Source organism: Triticum aestivum, chromosome 5A, assembly GCF_018294505.1.
Source record: "Triticum aestivum cultivar Chinese Spring chromosome 5A, IWGSC CS RefSeq v2.1, whole genome shotgun sequence".
NCBI lineage: Eukaryota > Viridiplantae > Streptophyta > Magnoliopsida > Poales > Poaceae > Triticum > Triticum aestivum.
Window position 1 is genome coordinate 665,409,339 of NC_057806.1, and position 18,908 is coordinate 665,428,246.

The 18,908-nt window shown below is 52.2% G+C and overlaps 2 protein-coding genes across 2 annotated transcripts; one reads left to right on the plus strand and one right to left on the minus strand.

Moving 5' to 3' along the window:
• The first annotated feature begins 9,346 nt into the window (after window positions 1-9,346).
• LOC123108296 (trans-cinnamate:CoA ligase, peroxisomal) lies at window positions 9,347-11,634 on the plus strand. The gene has a single exon (XM_044530118.1). It carries the CDS (start codon window positions 9,492-9,494, stop codon window positions 11,241-11,243), a length of 1,752 nt encoding a protein of 583 aa, XP_044386053.1. The 5' UTR covers window positions 9,347-9,491; the 3' UTR covers window positions 11,244-11,634.
• A 4,117-nt stretch (window positions 11,635-15,751) lies between these two features.
• Window positions 15,752-18,765, minus strand: LOC123108297 (transcription factor PIF3-like). Its single transcript, XM_044530119.1, has 5 exons — window positions 18,620-18,765; window positions 16,821-17,088; window positions 16,681-16,746; window positions 16,542-16,610; window positions 15,752-16,428 (listed from the first exon to the last, which is right to left on the minus strand). The coding sequence occupies exons 1-5, from the start codon at window positions 18,715-18,717 to the stop codon at window positions 16,063-16,065; spliced, it is 867 nt and encodes a 288-aa protein (XP_044386054.1). The 5' UTR covers window positions 18,718-18,765; the 3' UTR covers window positions 15,752-16,062.
• Window positions 18,766-18,908: the final 143 nt, after the last annotated feature.

The window sequence follows — 18,908 nt, forward strand, 5'->3', positions numbered from 1 at the left end:
CTGCAAATTGCTTGGGTCTTGTGATTAAGATACAAGCATATGTTGGCAGTGTGGTAGCTGTACGTATGTTGTGTGCTGACATGTCCATTGACACTGCGGGAAATGATATAGTACGTGGTGCAAGTAGAGACGTCGCCCGGACGTACGTACGCGTGAAGTAGATACATACATAAATAAACATGACGCGCGTAGTCATGATCATGTGCTCGTTGCGATTGGAAAATGGACCAAGCGACGAGGGACATGAAGATCACGGGCGGGAGTAGCAATCTCTTGTTTTTTCCAGAAGGAAACACGTACGAGCTGGAGTGAGCTCTGTCTAGCATCTTTGGCGTCTACAATTTTCTATTAACAACATATATAAAGAAACAAAAGTTGTTAGATCAATCAACCTATATACCTTTATTATATCAGCAAAAACAGTAAATCGAATTGGAGTCCGAAGTTTTCCTCTGCCTCCAGTTGATGTACCAACTCCATTTTTTTCCTCTTCGTTTCAGGCTTGCATTTGCTAGTCTAGTCCGATGAAATGCAGACGAAAATGCTCGAGCACCCGCAGGCAATTTACCAGCGAAGAACTAGCCATGCAATTACAGGGTTAATTCCTCCTCCCATTACACGTATGAAAGCAGTCGGTCCATGGATCCATCTCACGCTGAATCGAAAAGAAATCAAGGCGCATTCAGCACGACTGCAATTTCATACCAGACCACTTCGGGGGGAGAGTCACCGGATGATCAACGCTGTAAATATCCTGTGGTAGTTATGATTTACACTTCTTTTCCTCGAGATGACCCGGACCTGGACAACTAAAGACGATCGATCATTGGCTTCTTCATCTCAGTTTCTTAACACGACCGGAACAAAGACTGCATGCCATGCCGATGGACTGACGACCGCTCGCAAGTTGACAAGTGGTCACGATCATCTCGCGCGGCGTTGAGTCAGGCACTTTGCTCGTCCTGCTGAGCTGCGAACCTGCAGCATTGACTTTGGGACTAGCGTGCGTCCGTCCGGTCTAAATTGAGCTGCAGGACGAAAGACCCAGGAATTCAGCGTAGTAGTACGTACGAAAATACGCAGAAAGAAAATCGGGTCCATTGTCAACTTTCACACCCTGTCGATCGGGCAAAGTCAAATGTACTACGTACTGCCGTACTGGGACGTCACGGTTTTGTATAATGTATGTATGTAACAAAAACAAATGACTCTCCGTTTATTAGTCACCGTGTCGACATTCCTGTTGTATCGGCACACCAAGGTCATACAAAGTGCTCACCCGCAAAAAAAAAAAAGGTCATACAAAGTGCGTGCAACAGAAGATAGAGGCTTTTTTTCTCGAAAACCTTGTGAGGACGTCAGAGGGGAGACGCACTAAGTTGATGACGATGAAGCATAAAAATTCGACGACAGCGCATGCCTCTTTTCTTTTGCACACAACAGTTGGCACACCAAGGTCATACAAACAAAGGTCTGTACTATTTGTCCGGATATAGCTAGGCAAGCACACAGCAATCATACAAAGTGCCTCATTTCCCCGCCAACGTTTAGTTTGAAAAAAAGATGTCGGCAGCCCACTGAAGTAGTGGCTACAAACAGTGCTGCTGCTCATCCGAAACAGCCGAACCGTGCCATCTGAAAATCATATATACGCTCATCCAAAATAGCGCCACACTCATCCCAAATAGTGCAACAAATATCGTCAAGGATGGGCAACCTCATCGCTAGTGCCTACTGATGCTAACTCTTTCTGAGTAGTAGCAGTGAATCAATCGGAGAAGATGGCAGCGCTATCCGTTTCCATATGTAGGCAGGCATAGAAGTCTCCATGCCGGGGCAAAGGGAGCGTCGTGTCAAGCGCAAAGCGCAGGGCTCGGGAGCCATACGCGCATGCACATGACAGTTCCCACGATTTGATTTCATCACGCAGAGATGGGAGACAGACCGGTGCGCGGCACGACGGTCGATCAATCCATCTCTACCGGGTAACCTATCAGGCAAGCGTCCTTGTCATCTTCCTTTGTTGGTGATCCACTAGCTAGCGATCGGCGAAGGTGTGGTCACACTGCTTGATTTTGCCAAGTTATGCCTACTCATTTCCGGTGGCAGAGCTTGGGCATGATTCAATAGGGGACCATGACATGAAAGAAAACAAAATCATAAGGCTGGTCATAGTGGGAGTAACATAGGTAGTAACATAGATGCCACATAAGCAAAAATGGTGATGTGGCAAATAGTAAATGAGGAGAGAGGCAAATAGAGTAACATAATATGTTACCATCACATAGCGGTTTCCAATGCATAATGAGTCTACAAAATAATAAATGAAGGCAACTATGTTACCACACCTATGACACTACCCACTATGAAGGTAGTAACATAGACTAGTAACATATGTATGTTACTAGTCTAAGTTACTCCCCACTATGACCAGCCTAAGGAGTGCGAAATTTAGGAAGGGCCCCAAAATACGTTCCCTCTGTTTCACAATGTCTGACCAAATTTACAAAATAAATTATTTTTCCGAGTTTACAAAATAAACTATTGACAACTAAAAAAACTAAAAAAATACTCCCCCTCCCCGTTTTCAAAATAAGTGTCGTGGTAAATATAAAAAAACACTTCTTGATGAATCTAAAAGCATTTACAGCCGGATCTCTTAAACCCGCCTCATACGCCCGGGCAGGCCACCCGGTCATGATTTTTTGACCCAAAAAGGCGCCTTAAACGGGCCTCAAACGCCCAGACTGACCAGCGCCCCTCATATCTAGCCCAAATATGGGACGGATACGGGGGCGTCCGGACACGCCCGTCACGTCGAACCCGACAGCCCGCCCCCACCCCGAATTGCACCAAATCTACGAGACCCTTCGTCCTCCTCCCGCAGCCCCCCAACCTTTTCCCGCGCCCGGACTCTCGCCGTCCTCCACCCTTGCTCCCAGTCCTCACCTCCGGTCCCCGATCCACCGTTGGAGATGTTGTCAAGCCTGACCCACAGCGCCGCGACGGAGACACAGCCCGCCTCGTCCGTCGACGGCGTCAATTCGTCGGCTGCGACTTGCAAGGCGGAGAACGTCGCCCGCAAGTTGCGGCGATGCCGGAAGCGAGAGAGGGAGGCGGGGGCGGCGGCGCATGGAGGTTCGGGCGTGGTGGAGCAGCTGTCTCCTCCGCCGCACCCGGATCCCCGCACCCCTTCCCTCTGAGCGCCAACGCAGGCGAAGCAGGCAGCCCGGATGCAGGCAGAGCTGGACGAGCAGGAGTAGGCGCCCAGCCAGTGATACGAGGCCATCCGTCATGCTCGGACATTGATTTCATTTTGCCATGTCCGGTTTTTTCAACTATGCTTTGCTTTGATTTGTTTCGGACTTTGGCATTCGGACAGTTTGTATCCTATGATCGACGTGCATGTGTTGTATGGATTTGAGGGTCAAAATTTGCGGTATGTGGATGTGCGGCGCAACATTGGAGGCGTGCCCGGTCAGTGCCCGCGGACGAGCCCGGACGCGTCCGTGGACGTTTGAGGGGACGGATTTGCCAAATCCGGCTGTAGATGTTCTAATGATACTGAATTTTATTTTTGTACTGCAGAAAATGATAATTATTTCTTTTAACTTGGTCAAGTATGGACATATTTAAACTTGTACTCATTGGGGTCCCGCCCCTTTCCAAGGAGAATAGTCCCGGATCTAGCTCCTCAATCACGACAATTCATACGAAGTGCCCAGACAGAGCAGAAAAACTGCTAGTCCGTTTCCCCGTAACACTTAAAACAACAATCATCCAAAGTGCCTGCACATAAGCAGAAATGTTAGGCATTTTCCCTCCAACGTTCCCAAGATATTGACAGCAGGCCACTGGAGCAGTAGGCCGAAAAATAGTACTGCTAGTCTTCATCCAAAACTGGCCGGACCATCATTGTAATCGCCATGGCTGACACAAATTTCCTTGGCTACAATCAACCGTGCTTGCTTGCGGTAAGAAAGGAAATCTTGACAACAGTATCTTATCTAGTTATCCAGAGAATGTTCCAACACCCTATCTATAATCTATCAAGCCGTCAGTCAGTCAATCAGAGGAGACGGTAAGACTATCCGTTTCCGTATACGGGCAGGCAAAGAAGTTTCCACGCCGGAGCCCGGGAGGAGGTGTCAAACGCCGGAGCTCGGGAGCCATACGCACGCCTGCACTTTCACCGCGCAGAAATGGGAGACAGGCCGGCGGCAGCCGACGATCGATCGATCAATCACCCGGACGAGAGCCTCGGGCGTGTCGCCGTCGTTCTCCTTTGTTGGTGATCGATCCACTATCGTGTTGGTCCTGAATCGATCGGCAACCGGCGCCGGGCCTCGTGTATCATTGGTCGGTGGTGGTCACTGTGCGGAGAGCAACCCGGGAATAAAGCTAGGCGATTGAGCCGTGTGTGTGGTCCTTCTCGTGCAATCCGTGCCACACTATGAGCTCTGATGATGATCACTACTCGATTCTGCCAAAAGAAATATCTTGCACAGGATCAGGATGTCCAATCCAGCTGCTCTATGTGGAATGTGCCATTCGATCGACGCCTGCCCTTCAATTCACTTCACTTCTTTTTATTTTTCTTTTGCGAAAACAAAGCTAGTTAGTGCTACTCGTGGCGCATGTTTGTGTTCCATAGTGGGTGATAAAAGTAAGTAAAAGTGATTGAACCAACAGTGCAAATAATTTATTGATGACGTCTATATATAGTTGCAAATGTTGTGTGTAAACGTTAAGCAAGACGGTCGCTGAATTGCCAACCGTCGCATAGTTAAAAAGGCATGGATTAACCCTAATTAATTGGACTCTTTGTAACCCTAACCCCAATCCTGCCGCCTCCACCCTTCCTTCCTCCTTTTCCCTTGCCGCTGCTAGAGACTAGTGGCCGGGCAAAACCACATTGCTAGTCGATGACAGCGGTGGCGGGGATGTCACATGGCGAGTTGGCGACTAGTGGCTGAAGAGGTGGTTGTGCGCCGGTGATGGTAGGATTTCTGGTCTTAGCTGGTGCCCTCTAGTGGCGAGGCATTGGTGGCCGTAATTCCCCACAACAGACAGGCTGGAGGTTCTTCGTATTTCATATCGTCAACGGGGTCGAGACCCCTTCGCATGCTACCGGAATGATTTCACTGTCGCACGCGAGAACGACAAACCAAGAGGCGGCGCGTGGTTGTCGCACGCGAGTGACAAATCGGTGGATGATTTCGCTGTCACCGATTGTCACTCGCGAGGATGACGTGGAATTTTCAGAATGTCCCTAATTGGGGCTTTGGTGGTGCTCGTGAACTCCCCCTCGTCAATGTTCATCGTGTGGTGTGTCGACGGTCTTCGTTGTTCTAAGCCTTTGGTGGCGATTGAATCTTTTGGCGGCTTGAATGTATGCTTGTGCGAGCGGTCACCACACCACTTGGGTTGCATCGCCATGACTGTGCATGCATGTAGCAACATCATGGAAAGTGGCGAGAACACAATATGACTTTGATTTAGTGGTGCTTCTCGAGTATTCGTTCACGGGCTTCGGGGTGAATATCCAAGCTTGAATCATAATTGGTCATACATGACAATAGTGATGTTTTTGTGTCGATACCATGCTAAATGTATTGCTCAACTTCCTAAGAGTCGGTCTTCATATTGAAAATTTGGAATTAATCTTTTGGTGGTTGGACCCGGTCACGTTGGGGTTTGACCGTCTTTCCTTTTTTGAAGGCATAGATGTTGAAGAACATTTTTTGATCCGAGAAAAATTCATTCAAACACAAACTAGGAATGTTCTATTAACTAGGGTAATTCTTAATATGGATTAATAACCCTATAGGGACAATAATTCTTAACATGGAATGTCTGAGAGCATCTACAGCCGGGCACTCCAATCCGGCCTCAAACATCTGGGCAGACGGCTTGGTCCGTAACCTGTTAAAAAAGTCAATCCAGACGGGCGCCTCAAATGCCTGGCTGACAGGCACCCCTCATATCCAGTCCAAATATGGGGCGGATATGAGGAGGCAAGGGCATGACTAGGCGTGTCTGCCACATTGGACCCGACATGCCCACCGCACCACAAATTGCATCAAATCCATCAAACTCTTCCTCTCCTCTCGCCTCCCTCCAGCCTTTCCCGCGTCTGAGCCCTTGCCGGCTGGCACCCTTGCTCCCCATCCTTGCCACCGGTCCCGATTCGCCATCCTATATGTCGTCCAGTCTGTCCCCGACCGCCATGACAGAGGTTGCGTCCGCCTCGTCCATCAGCGCCCTGTCCTCGGCTTCATCCTGCAAGCCGGAGAACATCGCTGGGAGGGACCGGTGATGGAGGCAGCAAGAGAGAGAAGCGTTGGCGTTGCAGGGAGCGGATGAAAGTATAAATGAACCGTTGAATTGGGACGATTTTTATCATATGACCGACGTGCATGAATTTAATGATTCATATTTAAAGTATGTGAATGTATGGCAACCCAAATACAGTAAAAGGCTGTCCGGTGCTGTCCGCGGACGCTCGAGCGAGTAGTACTTTAGAGCATGTCCAACAGCCGCGCTAAGCGCCGCGCGCAAAAAACCTGTTTGCCGCGCACGCTTCGGCTGGTTTAGCGCGCCCTCCTGCGCTGGCTCCAGCAGCCGCGCTATAATGCAGCACGCGCGCGCCGCTCCAGCAGAGCGCAAAAATACAGCCCACGCGCCGCACAAACCACATATACATGTATTATGAGCAAAAATGATCAAACAAACAAAATAAATCAACAATAAATAGTTCAATTTCGTTATCATTACAACTCAAACAAATAGTTTATCGTTCAGTACAACAAATGCAATAAACACAACAAATAGTTCATGAACAATACAATGTCGAATGCAGATATCATCATGCTGAAGCGCGGGCGCGCGGGGATAGGCCGGGGAAGCCTGAACGGTCGCCGGGGGGCGCGGGCGGCGGCGGCGGCGCGGCCGGACGGGGGGGGGGGGGGGGGGGTGGAAGTGGGAGAGGAAGTGCGGGTGCGAGCGCTGGGGTGTGCCGCGCGCTGTAGCTGGCGCCCGAAATACACCGCGCGGCTAAGTGTTTTCGACCGCGCGCCCAACCCGTTATAGCGCGCGTGCCGTTTTTGCGCGTCCGCTGGAGCAACCCGCCGCTTTGCGCGCGCACTAAAACGGCCTAATTTGCAGCGCGGCGCTAGTTTAGCGCGGCGGTTGGAGATGCTCTTACTTCTCGGCAAAGGCGGGCGCCGAAGTGGCGGGGACAGCGCTGTTGATGAAATCCTCCTCGTGCAGCGTGTGCTTGGCCCGATTCGTCGAGTGAGCCTGTGTGTCAAGCGCCGTCTGGACACCCCGGAAGTTGACCACGCGACGGGAACACAGTCCTGGCAGGTCGGTCTAGATGCCAATAGCTATACATGGTTTCAGACGAATTCGCCTACAGTGTCGAGTGGACGGACATGCGGATTCCTGTGAAGTGGCTTTGACCACGAGACTTGCAGTCTCACGTAATTCCCAAATCCCAAGTATAAGCAAAACTTTGCCCACACGAAAAAGGTATTAAAACAAAGAAAAACTTGAGGTCGCGTTTGTAGTGGTACGTGTCGTGTGCCTGTTTGTCAATCCCACGTAGATTAGGCGGGTCAACATTTTTCTTTTCTATACGGGGAACTTCAGCCAAATTGAAGGTAAGCTTCCTCGGTTTTTACTGCTGTATTCCAAGACAGTGGAGAGCTAAATAACCGAGAAAATACCTAGTCCGATTAGACTTGGTTGCTATCCACTTTGTAAAAGGAGAAAGGGTATTATTACGTCGGTCTCACAAAGACTAATCAACTGTCACGATGATTTGCTAGCTCCGTCTTGAGAGTGCTCATAGAAAGAGAGTCCACGTATATGTGCATATAAATAAACATATATGTGCATACTGTGTAAAACAAAACTCTTCACACATTAATGCACCAGGTCCGCCTGACAGAACTTAATCTCGCATGCTTTCGCTGCGAGAAAATGCATGTCCTAAAAGAGCTTAAACAATCTCAAAAAATAAGAAGAGCTTAAGGGCATCTTAAACTCCGATCAATTTTTTCTGCATCTGTTCACAGACAGGAGGGTCAATCCACGGACACAGATACAGAAGGCCGCCATCCAACGCTGCCATCCGGCCTTCCTAATTTTGTTTTTGAAAGTTCACATGTCCAAATAGCCGCATACATCAGTAGTTCAAATTTTAGAAAGTTTAAATATACATTCCAACATTGTTGTCCCCTTTAACGTTTCACATATGCTCAATCAGATCTTCATCCAGCTGCTCGTGAGTTACTCATCGATGCCAAACTTGTTGATGCATTTGAATAAACGGTTTAAATATGGCCGGATTCTGGTCTGAAAGTTTGACAAACCCATGTTTTCAAATTCTAGAGCTACGTCGGCATCCTCACCCTCATCCTCGACGATCATGTTGTTTTTATCATACAACATGTCATCACCTCACACAAGGTATCTAGATCCCATTGTTTGAAAGAAGAAGGGACAACTTTTTTAGCCTCGGCAAATCATCGAACAATTGCCGGGCACGATGAGTCTAGCAGTTGTGGATTGTACCTGACGGGGCGGTTGGAGGAGAGGGGTTGAACGGCGGCGGAGGAGAAGCGGGGTGGAGCTCAGCTGAAACGATGGAGGTGACGTAGACGTAGAGTTTTGGCATGGGTGTGGCGTGACGTCCAGGATGATGGAGCAGTGGCGAAAGTAAGAGAGAAAGAAGGAAGGAGAGAAAATGGAGGCCTACGTGGTTGTTGTCCGGATTCCCGCAAGGTCTCCCACGCCTGTCTCCAGTTTGTCGAAAAAAGTATGTCCGGATTGATCGGCGGATTGATACGGACCCGCATTGGATGGCAAACCGTGTCCGGACAATACGATCCGAACATATGCGGGTGGTACGAGGGTCGGCGTTGGAGATGCCCTAACCACATATAGGAGTGCCACGTCACCTGATCCATCGTGCCGCCACCAGCCAGCCCGGTGTGCCGCACCGCATCGACCGGTCACTGCTCACCACCCACTAGAGCACACAGTCCGGTCTCGGGTGGCCTGGCTTCCGGCGTTCCGGCCCGGGAAAAGGAAGAGCGAGACGTGCGTGTGAAATATCGTCGCTCGCTCGTCAAAGCCGTGGTCAAGCGCCCATGTCTTCACTTCATTTTCCCCGCAAACCCCGACCCCGACCCCAACCATTTCCCTTTCTTTTCTCCCCGGACCGCGTGCCCCCGTCCTGCCGCTGCCTCTGCACCACCCCCAAACGCAAATCACATTTGCTCCCACAGCTATATAAACAGCGCCAGCCCTCCACTGTCCGAATCACTCCCTCCCCCACACCGCCTACTGCTCCAGCCCACAAGGCCACTCCTGTCTGCTGCCACTAGCCAGCACCCATACGGAGCCAGCAGCCCGACACTCCTGCCCGTTTCAGGACACACAGCCGTTTTCGGGCCACTTTGACACTCGTCGCCGCGGAAGACATGGACCAGCTCCCCAAGCTCGCGGCCAACTACGCGCCTCTCAGCCCGGTGGGCTTCCTGCCGCGCGCCAATGCCGTCTACGGCGACCGCGCCTCCCTCGTCTACGGCCGCGTGCGCTTCACCTGGAGCCAGACCCACGAGCGCTGCCGCCGCCTCGCCTCCACCCTGCTCCTCACCCTCGGCGTCCGCAGGAACGACGTCGTCTCCGTGCTCGCGCCCAACGTGCCGGCCCTCTACGAGATGCACTTCGCGGTGCCCATGGCCGGCGCCGTCCTCAACACCGTCAACACCCGCCTCGACGCCGCCGCCGTTGCCGCCATCCTCCGCCACGCCGAGGCCAAGCTCTTCTTCGTTGACTATGATTACGTGCGCCTCGCCAGCGACGCGCTCCAGCTGATCGCCGCTGCCGGCGCGCCCGTGCCGCTCGTCGCCGTCATCGACGACCTCGACCGCCCCACCGGCGTCCGCCTCGGCGAGCTCGAGTACGAGGCGCTTGTCGCGCATGGTGATCCCACGGTCGAGCTCCCGGAGCTGCAGGACGAGTGGGACGCGGTCACGCTGAACTATACGTCCGGCACCACGTCCGCGCCCAAGGGCGTGGTCTACAGCCACCGCGGCGCTTACCTCAGCACCACCAGTTTGCTCATGTCCTGGGAGGTGGGCACCGAGCCGGTCTATCTGTGGACGCTCCCCATGTTCCACTGCAACGGCTGGACCTTCACCTGGGGCATGGCGGCGCGCGGCGGCGTCAACGTCTGCATCCGCGAGAACCGCCCCGCTGAGGTCTACCGCGCCATCGCCCGCTACGGCGTCACCCACATGTGCTGCGCGCCCGTCGTCTTCAACATCCTCCTCGAGGGCGGCGACGCCACCGCGCGGCTCGCCAAGCCCGTCAACGTCCTCACCGGCGGCGCCCCGCCGCCGGCCGCGCTGCTGGAGCGCGTCGAGAAAATCGGCTTCAACGTCACGCACGCCTACGGGCTCACCGAGGCCACGGGGCCCGCGCTGGCGTGCGAGTGGCGCGCCCAGTGGGACAACCTGCCGATCTCGGAGCGCGCGCGCCTCAAGGCCCGGCAGGGCGTCAGCGTGCTCTCCCTCGCCGACGCCGACGTCGTCACCGACGACGCCGCGATGGCCAGGGTGCCGCGGGACGGGAAGACGATGGGGGAGATCGTGCTCCGAGGCAGCAGCATCATGAAGGGGTACCTCAACAACCCGGAGGCGAACGAGAAGGCGTTCAGGGGCGGGTGGTTCATGACAGGCGACGTCGGCGTGGTGCACCCGGACGGGTACATCGAGATCAAGGACAGGTCCAAGGACGTGATCATCTCCGGCGGCGAGAACATCTGCAGCAAGGAGGTGGAGGAGGCGCTGTTCCGGCACCCGGCCGTGGCCGACGCGGCGGTGGTGGCCATGCCGCACGCGCACTGGGGCGAGACGCCGTGCGCGTTCGTGGTGGCGAAGGACAAGGCGGCCGGGGTCTGCGAGGACGACGTGATGGCCTTCTGCCGCAAGCGCATGGCGCGCTTCATGGTGCCCAAGAAGGTGGTGGTCTGGGACGTCCTCCCGAGGAACGCGCTGGGCAAGGTCGAGAAGGTGAAGCTACGGGAGGAGGCCCGGAAGCTGGTGCCGGCCGTGGCAGTGGCGCCGCCGGCGCAGAAGACGAAGGGGAAGCCGACGACGAAGACGGTCGGCGGCGGGCGCCGGGACGAGCACCCGGTGGAGCAAGTCATGGCCATGTCAAGGCTATAGGGCATGCAGAGCGCCATTGCCAACAACAAGCATACGTACGTGCGTTCCTACGTGCATTTTCTTCGTGATGTCGTACGGTTTGAAACCATGGTGGTCAGGTCATGAAGAGGTCTACGTGTGTTGGTAAGAAGTACAGTAGGAACTTGGCACCATGCATGCAGGCGTGCCAACGTTGCAGAAATAAGCAGGGAGTGCGGTTAAGACTAAAGAGAGCTAGCTGTGAAAAGCTCTATTCTGTATAGGATGAAACGAGGTCTGTGTTAGTGCAGTGGCACCAAACTGTTTTTTACTCTGTTTTTCTCTTCTTTTTCTGATGATCAATTGGAACTTTCATATATGTATACAATGTAAATATCCAGTGTGGAAATGCCAAGGAAATTCTTGGTTTCAATTTTTTTTTTGAGACAGGTTTCAAATCCTTCTGTAAGCACTTAACTAAAGGGGGTGACTAGATCTCAGTCGATTTAACCAAGTCCCAGTCAAGTGACATAATATGCAAGAGAGAAAAGAAAAAAAACAAATTATTTTTTACGAATCTTAATGTAGGATCTCACGGATATAGCATCGACTGAGACTTAACAAAGTTTCGGTCGACTAAGACTTAGCAAGACTGTTAACTGAAAGTCTGCTATGATCTGCCCCCTCTGCAGTTGGAACCACGCGCTCCCTCGCTAACCTCAGCATTAAGCCGTTAGGTTCCATTTGCGTGTAAACATGTACGGCCATACAAGTCTTATTAAAATGTTATCAAGTAACCACCCCCACTGAACGCCATTTTCCTAAGAGTGATAGTGATACTGCTTGCCAGAAATTACTATCTCCCACTCTCACACGGTTTACGCTAGCTGCAAGATACTACTCCCTCCGTAAACTAATATAAAAACATTTAGATCATTATTTTAGTTATCTAAACACTATTATATTAGTTTACAGAGGGAGTACTAGAAAGGACACGAGGATATTCGTGGAGAAGAGTGACAAGAGCTCTCGTGATTCTCGTTTCGACGCATTGCGACGACGTAACGCGCTGTACGAACTTGATGTAGTTTATCCGCTTGCTCGCCCATCTCTTGTGATTGGGGTGGTAATTATTGTAAAGTGCGTCCGTCGGGGGCTCGTATTTTCAATAAAAGATTGCGACCGCGACCGGGTTTTGGTTGTCTTGTCAGAGCAGCTCTCATGTGCGGCGTGAATAAAACAGGGACCGTGTGTTGCGTATGTGGAAGGATTCGGAGTCCTGTGCTCAGCAGCAGCAGCAGCAGCAGCAGCACAAAACATACAGCGGCAGCAGCAGTATTCATTCATTCAGCAGGCAGGAGGTCAGCACAAAACAGCAGCAGCAGTTCGGCAGCATTAAGCAGAGATTCAACACAAAACAGCAGCAGCATTAAGCAGCAATTTATTATATAGCCCAAAACAGCAGCTACATTAAGCAGCAACAGAGCACAAAACAGCAGGAGCCGGTGCCCAGATTTACAGCAGACTGTGTGTGATGGAAGTGGAACAAGGCCTTTTCTCATCTCGCTATCACATGAACACCACGGTGTGTGTGCGCCACCAACAACGACCGCTGGGCGACTCGGGCGCCGCCATCAACCCTAGCCTAGTCGGGCCTTCCTCCTCCCCGCCGCCGCCGCCGCCGCCGCCGCCGGAGGACGCCGCCGGGCAAAGTCTGCGCGGCCGACGGTGGCGGCGGGGGCTTCCTCTCGTGACGGCCTCTTGCCTCTGTTGGGCAGCGGATCCGGAGGCATGTCGGCGCGCGTTGGGACCATGGGTCTCCAGCGACCGGCGGCTGAGCGCGGCGTCCGCTTGAGGGGCGTGCGCGGCGGCTATCGGCGGCGTGGCATCCGCTGCGTCGGGGGTGAGCGGTTGGGGCTGCAGCGTTTGCTAAATTTGGGCACGACCCAGATTGGATGACGTTGTGGTTCTCCAACTTGGGCGGATGCATGGCTGGTTGGCTACGTCATGGGCTCAGCCCTCATGGCGTTGATCGTTCCAGCGGCCAGCGAGGACTGGATCCCGGGGCGGCGGCCTCGGACGGCGGAGGATGCGGCTGTGGTCTCGCGACGGCCGACATGGCGGCTGGATCTTCGCGGCCAGGCGGGGCGTGCTGGCGCGGGGAGGCCGTGGTGAGCTTCTCGGTCCAGATCTGGATCGGGGGCTCCTCCGGCCTGCTGCATGGGCGGCGCGTCCCGTCGGCGGCGGCTGGATCCCGGGGCGGCGGTCCTGGAAGGTGGTGGCTGGTGAAGCTCAGGCTTCCCCCGGCGGCATGGCGTGGTGCAGTCCATATCCAAGGCGGATCTGCATCGGCGATATCATGGTTTGGCCATGGTTCAGATCAGAGACGGTGATGAGTGTGCGGGATTCATCCCGGCGGCTCTCGCGGTTTGGCGAGGTGGGGTGGGAGCCCTCCTCCCAGGCTCCAGTGGTGGCGCATTCAGGCAGTGGCTGGTGCGCCAGGGCTCCTATGGTGGCACTGCTGTTGTGGTTGGTCGCCGGATCTAGGCGGCTAGATCTGGGGCTTTGAAGACGGTCGAGACATTTCACATGTTGTCGGGTGGATTTCTTGGAACGGATCCGGGTGAAAACTTGGTCTTCGGTCATTGGCCGGAGCCGGTGATGACGATACTCTTATCATCGTTTCCTTCATGAAGGCATCATCGAGGTGAAGTTCCCAACCCCACCCAATACATCCGGGGGAAACCCTAGATCAGTTGATCGGATGACGGCGACATTCATGTGTCGTTACCCCCTTGGGGGCGGCATTCTTGGAGATGCACTCGGGCTCGAGGGACCAGCGGATGGCATCTGCGGTGGAGCGGTGTTTCTTTCTACATATTCATGGCGGCGGTTCTCAACGGCATGGAGCAGTGGAGACTTGGCATCAGATGTGTGGCGAGGGACACGCGCAGGAGGTCGACGTTGTCTGGCGTCGTGGTGGCGTCGATGGCAGAGTGGCCTGACAAGGTCGATACGTCAGTACATGCTTTGAGGATGGATCGAGGGAAGACGGAGGTGACGGCCCTTTGCAGCGTGTGCGTGTGGTACTCACTGAGAGTGCGCCGGACCGGAGTGTTACCCAGTCCCGCCTATGTGGCTTGGATGGGGCATCCGGCGTTAGATGTTAGGCCTTTGTGCGATGTCTGTTTGGTATTTGGCCCGGACATTCGGCACACCTTCATCAAGGGGATAGGAGTAGCGACAAGTGTCGTCTAGATGGTGGCCTCGGACTTACTGTTGTATTACCTTATAAGGGTTGTGTGAATTAATAAATAATATGGGCGCATGCATCATCCAGATGCAGAGGCCGGGGGTGATTCCTCCTTTTCTAAAAAAAAAAAACCCAACAACGACCAATGGCAAACAAAAGGGGAACGAGGGCTTTGCTTGTGCGAAACGGGAGCAAACCTTCCTGAGGTTGACACGATCCAGACGAGAGAGAGAGAGAGAGAGAGAAATTCTGAAGGAAGTGCCTCGCTTATGCATCGCATTACAGGGATGTCTGTCTCCGATCCCAGCGGCAGCGAGGACAGCGACCGGCGGCGCCTCGGGTCAACTCATCGTCGTCGTGTTTCGTGTGCGTGGCCAGCACTGTACGTGTACCTACATCTTGTATTTCTTCAGAAAATACTCCCTCCATCTCAAAATTCTTGTCTTATATTCGTCTAAATACGGATGTATCAAGTCACGTTTTAGTATTAGATACATCTGTATCTAGACAAATGTAAGATAAAAAATTAGAACCGAAGGAGTAGCATGGAAATAACATGCAGGACGGCAACCTATGATCATAAGGGTGGGTTCGTCGCGGCGTCGAATGAACAGCTGGAGCATGTCGCAGATGCAGGGCCGGCGGAAGCATATGCATTACGACATGGCTTACTATTGGCGCAGCAACTGGGGATAAGCAAGCTTATGGTTGAGTCGGACTGCCTCGAGGTAATCAATACTATGAATAATGAAGGCTTCACGGCTTCAAGCACGGCGGCGATTAATTCAGATTGTTTGGTCCTGATCATAGGATACACTTCGGTCACTTTTGTCCATTGCCCTAGAGAGGCAAATTCTGTATCTCACGATTTAGCTAGGCTGGCGAGGCCGTCCCCTTCACTGTGGGTCGAGGAACCGCCGGCTTTCATTGTAAAAGGTTTGGTGGACGATGTAACAGTTATATGATCCAATAAAGTGACCAAAGTTTAAAAAAAAGCATGCATGACGGCAAAATACCCAGCTCCTGTAGCGCACTGTTTCGGCACCGTCTCTCAGTCTCAGAGGTTGCCTCGTGATACTCCTGCCTGTTGGCCGCATGGATTGATGACGATGATGATGCAGTGATGCTGTGATTTTCTGAAGATTTGCAAGGTATCGTATCGAGACTGACTCAAAAATGTCTGGCTGGCTCTTGGTCACGCCATGAAATACTACTTTCCCTTTATGCAGAGCGAGCATGGTCACGCCATGAAACACAATGCCATATGTTTCAAATATTTTTTGGAAACATGTTTCACTTTATTTCAGCGAGTTATTTCCCTTTATTTAAAGTTTAAGATTAACATGGGATACAAACGCGTGGAGGTGGATTCGACAGCCACACACGGGTTCCAGACAACACTTCCTTTATGATCCTCTCCCTTTCATGGCTGAAAGATGAACCCTTTCAGCCTCCAAAAAAAAACCTCCCGCAAAAAAGATGAAGAAGATGAACTCAAAGTCAGATATGGGCCCTCGCGTGACGAATAAAGGCCCAATTCGTCCTAATATCGATCTCAGCCCAGTGTCGCTGCCTGGTTTATGTGTCCGGTACTCCCAACGTGCTGGGCTATATTAAGCCTCGCTGGCTGGCAGTAGCTTTTCTTACGCGCCTGTTGTTACCGTTGCCATGACGACAACCACCGTGACCTGCTACGCTTGGAGTTGCTCGACACACCAATGGTGCGGGCATCATCACTGTAGGAACAATGGGCGTGAACGGGATCATCGGAGGCGGCGAGCCAAGAACCATCCCCGGCTGGACTTGGATTACACCTGGAGCAGCGGCGGCGACCGGCACTGGTGGCACCATGGCTGTAACCGCCGCTGCCGGCGTCATGCTGCCGCCGACGGCGACGGACATCGCGTGGACTTGACGCTGCAGTGACTTGATGTACCGGATGGTCAGGTCTAGCGTCGAGGCTTGGCTACACCGCTGAAATATGCCGGCGGTGGATCATGATCAACAACTCGGTACGTACTCGTATTTGCATATTTTTGTGCAAGTTCATCAACTGAATATGAGGCATGGCGACGTGAGTATAGTACCTTGTCGTCGCATCCTGGAACGAGATGTTGCAGGGTCTTTAAGCTCTTATTTATCTTGGACCTTCGTCTCTGCGCATATATACATGCGTTTCTATGTGTAATCAATAACCGGATCAGAGTGTCACGATGGAGCTAGTACCTTTTCTGTTTGGCTCTGTGTTCCTCCGCTGGCCGTCCTCCTTGCGGTGGAGTCGCTTGTTGTGTCCTGTGTCACACAACAGTTATTTTTCAAAATAAAGACATATTATCTTCCATATTAAGAAGAGGACATATAAGTACCGTTGCCATGTTATGTTTCACTGTCTTCCCGCTCTTCTCCTTCAACAGCTTGTTCGAGCCCTCCGATGTTATCACCCAATTATCCGACCTCTGCTCGGCAACATCGTCGTCGTCACCAACACGATCTTGACCACCACCTGTGATAATCGGGTAGAGCCATGTCGCCATTTCGTCCTCGGAAGGTGGCACATGCAACACCTCAGGCCTACGCAAACATGATGAGATGGTGATGCCTCCTCCTTTCCACGCCAACTCGTAGAGATCCCCGCTGCAGAACAAGATATGTATGCGGGCTAATTTAAATGATAAATAGGTACTCCACACTGCTGTATTTATTAACGAGCTGTCTAGGAGAAATGCTATGATACCATGCACCCACACTCATGTCCATCCCTCTGTAGTTTTTGCCTTGCAAGTTTCCAAAATTTGTCCAAAAAAGCATGGTGATACATATGGGCAAATATATAGTCACTTCCAGCAAAATTATAAAAAATACGACCATTTAAGCCCTGCATAAAGAATATTTTTCTAAAATATCAGAAAAAAATCACGGTGTTACACAGGGAAAGGGGCGAGCCCGCAAGTTAGGAAACCACAAAAGTTTGCAGACAAGTATATCCCGGACTACTCCTATGACCGATCTGTCACCCATACATGAAGGTCTTGGCCCCGTCCCGCGTGATGTGGTACATGCACATCTTCCAATAGAGCCGATGCAATACATATGGAAATATATTTTTTCATACGATCCAGATTGGATCGAGTTCCACTATCATCAGATAACGACCAAGTACCAGTGGACACATGTGGTAAAGCAATCCAAATTATTCAAAATAATAATAATTATGAAACAAGTCACAAAGCACCGTAGGGTCTTGGCGCAAGAGAACACAATAAAAAGGTAAACCACCAAGGAACGAAACACCCCCATGTTACCACCGGAAATGCTAAACCTACGAAGAGCGTATGTAAGCTTACGAAACATGCGCAAGTAATCTAAGCACCCCCTGCCTAATCTAAACACCCACCCCTACCTGGTCTGGCCTCGCTGATCATCCTCACTGCCTGGCGTCTTTGGAAGGCGTGGAACGCCTGCGTCTTCAATGGCGTGACCCCCTCGACCTCCCTCCTCGTCAACGACATCAAGGAAGATATGCCCGCGGCTGGGCTGCCGCCGGAGCCAAAAGGCTCAGCAACCTGCTCCCGCCGCCGTAGTATTCGTCTGTGGGGACTTGCGCATCCCCCCTTCCTTTGTATGTGCCCTAGTAGCTCTCGCTTACGCCCTCTCGCGTGTGCTTGCGAGGCTACCTATGTAATCATCACTTCTTTTTCTTCTATCAATGCAATGATACGCAAAACTTTCATGTATTCGCCAACAAAAGATTTTCGGAGGTGAGCCCCACCCTCCCTTAAAAACCAATCCTAATCTTCCATGTTGGCTGTTACGTAAACCTAATTAGCTTTCTTACGTGAGTCTAGCGTTGCCCACGTTGCCACCCTACAGGAGAGGTGGCCAACCTGCCGCATGCACCGCTACTGAAGTTTTAATGGCCATAGGACGCCACAAAGCTTGCAAGGGGCAAGGGAAAAACCAGACCCTTTTGCACCCCCCCCCCCCCCCTAGAACAACGCACACGCAGGGTTAGCTTGTATGCATGCACGTACTCCCTCCCGTTCGGAATTATTTGTCGCAGAAATGGATGTATTTAGACATATTTTAGTTCTAGATACATTCATATCCGAGACAACTAATTTTGAACGGAGGGAATATAATTTAAGGAGCGAGCTAGCGTGTGTACTTGGAGTACGGGCAGTTGCCGGACTGCTCGAGGAAGTTGCCGACGCGGGAGGCGGAGACGATGGCCTTGCCGCGGTAGTCGCCGGAGCAGGTTGTCATCGATGCCCGCCCGGCCGAGAGTACTGATTGATCACTTGCTGCTGGCTGCTTGGCCTTCTGGTAGGTTCCAAGAGGTATACAAACGATCTTTTGTACTGTCCATATATATAGGAGCACCTACCATCTGCCCGGAACGTAACCCATCTGTGCCATTTTGCCTCAAAAGAAAGAAAAGCACATGCAACTATCCT